This window comes from Cherax quadricarinatus, unplaced genomic scaffold (assembly GCF_038502225.1).
Source record: "Cherax quadricarinatus isolate ZL_2023a unplaced genomic scaffold, ASM3850222v1 Contig574, whole genome shotgun sequence".
Lineage (NCBI taxonomy): Eukaryota > Metazoa > Arthropoda > Malacostraca > Decapoda > Parastacidae > Cherax > Cherax quadricarinatus.
The window spans coordinates 77,648-87,500 of record NW_027195600.1 but is presented as its reverse complement, the minus strand read 5'-3'; the positions used below and the strand labels follow the sequence as shown (position 1 = coordinate 87,500).

General features: G+C 42.6%; 1 protein-coding gene across 1 annotated transcript in view; it reads left to right on the top strand.

Moving 5' to 3' along the window:
* Window positions 1-5,642: 5,642 nt before the first annotated feature.
* LOC128704577 (uncharacterized) overlaps window positions 5,643-9,853 on the top strand; it is a 64,384-nt gene continuing 60,173 nt past the window's right edge. Inside the window, exons 1-3 of the mRNA XM_070080537.1 lie at window positions 5,643-8,622; window positions 8,762-8,931; window positions 9,035-9,179. Coding sequence (XP_069936638.1) covers window positions 6,194-8,622; window positions 8,762-8,931; window positions 9,035-9,179 — 2,744 coding nt within the window. The 5' untranslated portion in view covers window positions 5,643-6,193. The remainder of the gene's footprint in view (window positions 8,623-8,761; window positions 8,932-9,034; window positions 9,180-9,853) is intronic.

Below are 9,853 nucleotides of genomic sequence, written 5' to 3'. Positions count from 1 at the left end.
GTGCTTGACCAGGTGTGGATTCCAAACTGGTGCTGCATACTCCAGTATGGGCCTGACGTAAATGGTATACAGAATCTTAAACGAATCCTTACTGAGGTATCGGAACGCTATCCGTAGGTTTGCCAGGCGCCCGTATGCTACAGCAGTTATCTGATTGATGTGCGCCTCAGGAGATATGCTCGGTGTTATACTCACCCCCAGATCTTTTTCCTTGAGTGAGGTTTGCAGTCTTTGGCCATCTAAACTATATTGTGTCTGCGGTCTTCTTTGCCCTTCCCCAATCTTCATGACTTTGCATTTGGCAGGGTTAAATTCAAGGAGCCAGTTGCTGGACCAGGCTTGTAGCCTGTCCAGGTCTCTTTGTAGTCCTGCCTGATCCTCGTCCGATTTGATTCTTCTCATTAACTTCGCATCATCTGCAAACAAGGACACTTCTGAGTCTATCCCTTCAGTTATGTCGTTCACATATACCAAGAACAGCACAGGTCCTAGGACTGACCCCTGTGGAACCCCGCTTGTCACAGGCGCCCACTCTGACACCTCGTCGCGTACCATGACTCGTTGTTGCCTCTCTGTCAGGTATTCTCTGATCCATTGCAGTGCCTTTCCTGTTATGTGTGCCTGATTCTCTAGCTTTTGCAGTAACCTCTTGTGAGGAACTGTGTCGAAGGCCTTCTTGCAGTCCAAAAATATGCAGTCGATCCACCCCTCTCTCTCTTGTCTTACTTCTGTCACCTTGTCATAAAACTCTAGTAGGTTTGTGACACAGGATTTTCCTTCCCTGAAACCGTGCTGGTTGTCAATTATACACTTGTTTCTTTCCAGGTGCTCCACCACTCTCCTCCTGATGATCTTCTCCATGACCTTGCATACTATACACGTTAGTGATACAGGTCTGTAGTAGTGCCTCATGTCTGTCTCCCTTTTTAAAAATTGGGACTACATTTGCCATTTTCCATACCTCAGGGAGTTGCCCAGTTTCAAATGATGTGTTGAAGATCTTTGTTAATGGCTCACACAATATCTCCGCTCCCTCTTTAAGGACCTATGGAGAAATGTTGTCTGGTCTCACCGCCTTTGAGGTGTCAAGTTCGCATAGCAGCTTCTTCACCTCCTCCTTGGTTATATGTACCTCATCCAGCACTTGCTGGTGTGCCCCCCTGTTCTGATTTCCTGGAGTCCTACTGGTTTCCAGTAAATACCTCTTTAAATCTTGTGTTGAGCTCCTGACATACCTCTTGGTCGTTTCTTGTGAATTCCCCATCACCCTTCCTCAGTCTGATTACCTGGTCCTTGACTGTTGTTTTCCTCCTGATGTGGCTGTACAACAGCTTCGGGTCAGTCTTTACTTTTGATGCTATGTCATTTTCATATTGTCTCTGAGCCTCCCTTCTTATCTGTGCATATTCGTTTCTGGCTCTTCGGCTGATTTCTTTATTTTCCTGAGTTCTCTGTCTTCTGTACCTTTTCCATTCTCTAGTACACCTAGTTTTTGCCTCCCTACACCTTTGGGTGAACCAAGGACTCGTTCTGTTCTTCCCATTATTTCTGTTTCCCTTGGGAACAAACCTCTCCTCTGCCTCCTTGCATTTTGTTGCTACATAGTCCATCATTTCTTGTACTGGTTTTCCTGTCAGTTCCCTCTCCCACTGAATGTCTTGAAGGAAGTTCCTCATGCCTGAGTAATTCCCCCTTTTGTAGTTTTGTTTTTCCCAGCCTATTCCTGCTACTCTCTCCACTTGGAGCTCAACTATGTAGTCGAAGCACAGAACCACATGATCACTAGCTCCCAGAGGCCTTTCATACATGATACCCTCGATGTCCGAACTACTCATGGTGAATACAAGGTCCAGTCTTGCTGGTTCATCCTCTCCTCTCTCTCTGGTAGTGTCTCTAACATGTTGATGCATGAGGTTTTCCAGTACCACATCCATCATCTTGGCTCTCCATGTTTCGGGACCCCCATGGGGCTCCAGGTTTTCCCAGTCAATCTCCTTGTGATTGAAATCACCCATAACTAGTAACTTTGCTCCCCCCATGTGTGCTCTCCTGGCCACCTCGGCTAGTGTGTCGATCATTGCTCTGTTGCTCTCTTCGTATTCTTCTCTTGGCCTCCTGCAGTTCTGTGGTGGGTTGTACATTACTGCAATTATCACCTTATGTCCCTCAGACTGGATTGTACCTACTAAGTAGTCCCTTTCGCCCATGCCATCCATTCCTTCCATTTTCTCAAAATCCCACTGGTTTTTAATGAGCAGTGCAACTCCTCCTCCCCCTCTCCTCCCTCTGTCTTTCCTGAGGATTTGGTATCCGGATGGAAAGATTGAATCTGTTATTATTCTGGTGAGTTTTGTTTCTGTGAGTGCTATTATGTCTGGGGATGTCTCTTTGATTCTTTCGTGTCACTCCTCATACTTGTTTGTTATTCCATCTGCATTTGTATACCACACCTTCAACTTCTTTTCAAAGACTGTGGTCTGGGAGGTATATTGGGGTTGGGGAAGTGGGAGACCTGGTAAGGAACTATGGGTTGTTGCTGTGGGGGTGGAGTTTGTAATGTAGTGGGTGGGGGCATTGGATGTGGCATGGGTGTTTTGATTTAGAGTGTTTGGTTGCACTGGGGTTGACCTGGTTGGGAGGCTTCTATAGGAAGTTGTGAGGGAGGCTGTATTTGATCTTCTTCCTGGGTCTGGGATCTCCTGGCTGTCTTCTCCATCCCCTCTCTTTCCTCCTTTTGCCTTTGTACCATCTCTCTCAATTTCTGCCTTTCTTCTTGTGTTCTGTCACGGTCGAGATACACCTTCCTGTATGCCGGCATGTCCCTTAATCGTGCTTTCTTCTGCAGGATCCTAGTCCGAGTCGCTTCTGCCTTGAAGGTCACTTTCACTGGCCGGGTTCTTTTTTTTACAAACCCCCCTATTCTCCGAAAATTTTCCAGCTGGGTCATGTCGTCTTCTCCTATTGCTTTCATGATGCTTTCAATTGCTTTTTTTTCCCCTTGTTTTCTTGCTTCATATGTTTCCCCTTCAACTTCCTGGAGCCCATACACAAAGACTGACCTCACCCTTTCATTCTCCTACTGCGTATCCCTGTGTATCCCCTCATTTAATTTGGTTTCCTGCACTGCAGCTTTCCTTTCTTCAGTTTCACTGGCTAATGTACTTGGGCTCAGTGGCCTGTCATTTTCCCTTCTCGGCTTTCCTTGGGCTCTGTTGTTGTCTGTTAGGGCCTCCACATAAAGCTTAGCTCTTTCATTTACTACAGTCTCCTATGATAGAGCTTCCCCATGCAGTTGCACCCCTTCTTTCCCTACAGTCCCCTTATTTGTGGCTGAGGTAGCAGTCTCTGTTGTCAATCCCAAAATGTTCTTTAGTTCTTTAGGCTGTTTCAGATTTTTCAGTTCCTCTTCTAAACTCTGTATCCTAGCCTCTGCTGCTTTGACATGCAGCTCCCACTTCCTGCTTTCCATATCTATCCTCTCTTCCATTCTCATGCTAAGTTCTTCTAGTTTCTTTTCCCATTCATGATCCCTTTTTTATGAGCTCTGCTGCCCAATCTTCCTTTGCAGCTTCCTCCTCCTGTCCCTTGGTTTTTCTTGTTGCTCTCTGGCAACCCATTTTTGTTTTATCCTGATTGCCTCAGAGTGGGAAACCTATGTAGTTCTGTATGTTAGGTTAGTAGTGTGTATGTCAGAGTGTGGGGGGGGGGAGGTAGTGGAGGAACTGTGGCTATGTGGGAGAGGAGTGGGGAGGGGTCGGGAGGGTCTGGGTGAACGGGGGAGAGGAGGGTGTGTGTGTGTAATTTTGTGTGGAATTATGTGTGGGTTTATTATGTACTGAAAGGTACATAATAATGCATTGTAATGTAGTCTCAGTGGTCCTTTGCTGCCCAAAACTTCTTGTGACCTGACCCCCAACCTCCTGGGGCTTGACCGGCAGGTACTTACAGTGTGTGTGTGTGTGTGTGTGTGTGTGTGTAGGTGTGTGTGTGTGTGTGTGTGTGTGTGTGTGTGTGGGTGGTATGTGTGTGTGTAGTGTATGTGGGGAGATACTGTTAATACATACCAGTAATTCTGTGGTTATAAAAAGCGATAATTGTACTAGGGTCTAAAGCTTCAATAAGTGTCTGTGTCCCTTGTGTGTGTGTGTGAGGGAGGGATGGTTAGGGGGGGTAGATCCGTGTATACCTCTCTGTTCTGTCTTTCCTAGAAATGCTACACTCTTCGCTTATTGTCCTTTCTGGATTTAAGTATCAATTATTGCTGTTATTATCCTATTCCTTGTTCACGTTTGAGAGAGGACTATTCTTGCTTCCTAAGTATTCTTACTACTAATAACTAATACATACCAGTAATTCTGGGTTATAAAAAGCGATAATTGCTACTAGGGTCTAAAGCTTCAATAAGTGTCTGCCCTTGTGTGTGTGTGTGAGGGAGGGATGGTTAGGGGGGGTAGATCCGTTATACCTCTCTGTTCTGTCTTTCCTAGAAATGCTACACTCTTCGCTTATTGTCCTTTCTGGATTTAAGTATCAATTATTGCTGTTATTATCCTATTCCTTGTTCACGTTTAGAGAGGACTTTCTTGCTTCCTAAGTATTCTTACTACTAATAACTACTGTAATGGCTTGCAGGAGTGAGTGACCAGTATCTAATAGCGATGCAAGGCCAAGCCAAGCCTGCGACATGCAAACCACAATATAGGTGATACTTGCGCTGGCAACGGTCGTGCCAAGTTGCCAGATGCTGATGACGTAGTCGTCGTACGTAGCCTAAATCCCTATTTTGGAGATCCTTCGTCCGTGATGATTATAACCACATGTGCTCATACATCCCTCGTTCCTCACGCGATTTCACTTTTCACTTATGATAGTATACACTTCACATTATATACACTTCACTTTATATGTATAATGGCACACAACTTGTCGTGACGTCACTGCTTCAGGCCTACCGCTGCCTAGTAGACCAAAACGTTTGGATAATTTTGGATAATGGATAATTTCAGGCTTTCTCACGACTTTTTCTAACTAATAACTTTAGTTATCACTCGTATTATTGCTCACTGACGATGTCACTACCACTGATTACTGTTAGCAGTCACTGCACCCTTAATACACTAGGATTCTCGGAGCCTTGTGTGCCCACGTCTGCACCCACGGACCCACGCGGTGTGTGTGTGTACTCACCTATTTGTACTCACCTATTTGTGGTTGCAGGGGTCGAGTCTTAGCTCCTGGCCCCGCCTCTTCACCGGTTGCTACTGGGCCCTCTCTCTCCCCGCTCCATGAGCTTTATCAAACTTCGTCTTAAAACTGTGTATGGTTCCTGCCTCCACTACGTCATTTTCTAAGCTATTCCTCTGCCTTACAACTCTGTGTGTGTGTGTGTGTGTGTGTGTGTGTGTGTGTGTGTGTGTGTGTGTGTGTGTGTGTGTGTGTGTGTGTGTCTGTCTGTCTCTAAACAGTAAACTTATACATTAACTTAACATTGTTGTATTCTCAAGAAGACAATACAAGATAATTGTGCCAAAACGGTTTTACTTATTTCAGTCAACTGTAAAATTATTCATTTTATAGCTCTGTTTTTCTTTCATTTAAAATACCAATAAACTAACTTTTGTTTTGTTTTAATTTTCAGATGTGGGAAGATTACGTAAAGCTTAACATGCCAATATATATTGAGCACTTGAGTATGTAAGAATACGTGGAAGTACACGAGAGCACTTCAGAGAACTTCAATATACGTTCCAATGTTCTCTCTTATGAAAAACTATTTATTTTTATCAGGATTAAGGACTAACGTGAATTATCGAAGTGTTTGACAATACTAAAACATGATTGTGAAGCCTCTTTAGAAGCTTGAATTATCGAAGTGTTTGACAATACTAAAACATGATTGTGAAGCCTCTTTAGAAGCTTGAATTATCGAAGTGTTTGACAATACTAAAACATGATTGTGAAGCCTCTTTAGAAGCTTGAATTATCGAAGTGTTTGACAATACTAAAACATGATTGTGAAGCCACTTTAAAAGCTTGAATTATCGAAGTGTTTGACAATACTAAAACATGATTGTGAAGCCACTTTAAAAGCTTGAATTATCGAAGTGTTTGACAATACTAAAACATGATTGTGAAGCCTCTTTAGAAGCTTCAACATCAACAGTACATCACAAAGTCGGCTTCTTGAAACATCATGACAGGTATAACTAAAGAACAACTTAATGGACTGAGGTTAATCACTGCTGTTAATGTGTGTGCTAAACCTGTTATGTATACCATATTCCTCTGGGGAACCCCTCACAAACCTCTTAATATGAAGCTGGATGATTATTTAGATTCCAAAAATATTAAGTATAAATTTGACAACACACAGAAGGAGCTGATTCGCAAGAGTCCAGATGGATCAGAGTTTGATGTGACACTTCTTTTTACGTCCATTAAATTAGCTTGTGAAAACGTTGCCCCTTTTAATGATCCTAAATGGAAAGATGTAAGTACCGAAATGGAATATTATATTTTTTCTGTAAAGCAAATGAGGAACGATGTTTTTCACAAGAAACTTGAAAGTACTGAAGAAGATCTCTTGAAGAAGACAGAGAGGCTTCGGAAGGTGTTAAGTGAGTGTCTTAAGTTATCTGGAGAACGGTTTATGCAAGACCAGGACGTGGTCGACCGAGAGATCAAGCGAGTGAATGATAACCTGGATCACATTACGCAAAACATTCTTGGAGAGGAAGATATTATGAGTTATTGTAGGGATGATATAAAACAATATATAATAAAGGACAGCTGTGATAGACTGAAGAACATCTTCCAAAGCATAAGTAATGTTAATCCATTGTCTTTCATCACAAGTGACTTACAACTTAAAATAGACAAAATCTTTGTGGATATCGAGGTCAAACATGGTAAACGTACAGATGAAGGTAAACATATAGATCATCAAGATCTTCTTCAACTTATCCAGCCTACAGCATCATCCTCATTTGCAAGATATGTCTCAGAGCTACAGATTCAGACTACAGCATCACCATCGCCGACAGTTCCTAAATGTGGTATCACTACAAAACCTCAAATACTTTTGCTTGAAGGATTAGCAGGTAGTGGAAAGACCACTTTAATGCAGTTGGTAATAGATGAATGGATAAATGGTGACCGAGGCAATATCAATGGCTTAAATGACTACGAACTTTTGCTGTGGGTACAGTGTAGGGACCCAACGATGAACTCCTATCAGGACCTGCTGGACCGGCTGATGCCAGACGTATCTTTAAAATTCAGGAACATTCTTCCGAGAATGATGAAGCTTTGTAGGATCCTAATTATCATTGACGGACTTGATGAAGACAATAAAAACTCCAAAGATCTTGTCATCAGTCTCTTGCATGAATTTAATTGTTCTTCTAATATTGCTTTTCTCTGCACTTCACGACCAGAAAAAGTTGAAAATTTCAGGAAAGTAATTCCTCACCAGTATGCTGTGATACATGCTTCACTACATGGTATATCTAAACAAAATTTACCATTGTTTGTGCGTCTAAATCACCAGGAGATAACCAAACAAACAAGGAATAACAGGGATACTGAAGAACTAGTAAGGAATGTGACAAAGTTAAAAGGTCTTTATGAGCACTTAAAGCTTCCATTAAATTTGATTTTTATGATATACATCTGGGACAATGATCCTGACAAGCTGAGCATAATGTCAGTCACTCACACGGAACTCGTTCATATTATTCACCAACTGTGTACAAAGAAATTAATGGAGAGACTGATAGTACATGAAGATACAAAGAATTTGGACGACTCGGACTTAGAAAATAAAGTTGAAGAAATTTTGAGAGAAATATACAAAACATCTCTCGAAAGTCTTTCACGTGACCAATTAAGCCTTGAGGAAAAAACTGTCAATTATTTGAAATCCTCATGTAAGTCTCTGGGTTTGCCTCATAAAGAGATATTGTCTGCATTCCTTTGTTTAAAACCAACATGGACGCTGACAGGAATCAAGGAGCAGTATTCAGCTCCTCACAAAGGAATCCAAGATTACTTTGCTGCTCGGTATATTGTGGTGAATCTTAATAATGACCTACAACATTCTACATCTACGCCAGTTTCATTAGCACCTGTTAGTATCAGGGAGGTGTTAAAACAGACCCTCAGAGCAGTCACCTTAGAAATTACAAAGTATCAGAATGTTTTGGTTCATGTTGCTGGGCTGGTACACCTTTTATTAGATCAGGTGCCCAAGGACATCGCACAGCAAATTGTTGAACTCCTGCATGAGTCTGGGATGAAGAACAACAGCCATTGGTTCGATCTCCTCGAGAACACAAAGATTTCCCCAGAAATCGTTCAAGAAATAGCTAACTTTATCAGTCCTGTAGAAACTATTTACATAAGTGATAGTAATGTGAGAAGCTACGCAGCTCTCTTACCATACCTCACGTCATCTAAAGTTGTTATTAATATCTTCAGTGATACTGCAGACTTACCTTGCCTGCCTAACCTGCTAGCTGGCCTCGACAACCATCATTGCACAGAACTGACACTTGACCACCCTTACCATCATTCGGAGACAACCACCCCTTCAGACGATGTCCTGCAACGTATACAAAATAAGTGAGTTACTGTTATCGTTGATATTAATAATTCTGTTGTTACTCTATATGACACAAAGTGATCTGGTGGTATTCAGAATTATTTTACCCTGGTAGATCAATTACTTGGCAAGGTTCATAATTGTTTCATCCCATTACAGGAGTTACCTAAAAGAATTCATGGGTTATCTGAGTGGTGATGGTTTGGCTATGCTACCCCCTAGTGTGGAAAAGCTAGACCTGGCTATAGGGAACGATGCCCACGCTCTCCACTTCCTGCCACGACTCTCCGATGCTGTAACCTCTGCGTTACCTGAGCTTGGCTTCCTCTGTGAGTGTTTGACTGTGTCATGCTGTGTGTGTAATGCTCATGGTGTTCATGTAGCTATGATGAGGAAAATGTTGGGTGGTGACAACACTGTATATCATTACAGGTGTGAGAGTGCCAGCTGGTATATCTTCAGAAATATTGGTGCCACTGCCCAAGACACAGATGGCTGTACTTCACCTCAGTGATGTGTGTGACGCTGGGGTGAATAATGCATGTGAAATGGTCCAGCTACTACAACCTGCAGGAGGGTGAGTACCTTTACTGTGGGAGAGAAGCTGATGTGACCGTGGTGTAGGAACTGCAAGCCACACACAGATGAATCCTTTACTGTTTTTCTTGTGGTGGTGAGAGCAGTGATGGTGGAGGTGAAGTTGGTGATTATTGTGATTCATTACAATATACCGAGTAGCAAAGTGAAGGAGATAACTTTCAGGTGTGACATTATTAATATAATAAAAAATGAAGAGTTAAACTTACAAGGGTCATACAGCACAGCAGGGCAATGTAAAATGCAGGTGTATTGGGCAGTAAGAGAGAGAGGGATAATTATTAGATTATGCAGTGGGGCAGAGGATAGTGCAGGGGTAGAGGGTAGCAAGAGAGAGAGGTAGAATAAGCTGTGAGGAGTGCTAGAGGCATTATCATCAAAGTTTGTGCAGTAAATCAGTTGCTGTCAAAAAGTCACTGAAGGGAAGATAAAGGGCATTAGAACAGTCACAACATCGGAGGTAAATTCTGTGTGCTTGTTGATAGAGTGAGAAATCCAACAGAATATGACTAACAGAAACTGGAACCTGACAATTCTCACAGAGTAGAACAGGGCTCCTCTCCATGATTTGAGTGTGTCCAGTGAGAAGATGGGAGAGAGTAGCCTCCCAACCTCGACACTGATGACAAGAAGATGGCCAGAAACCTATACGTA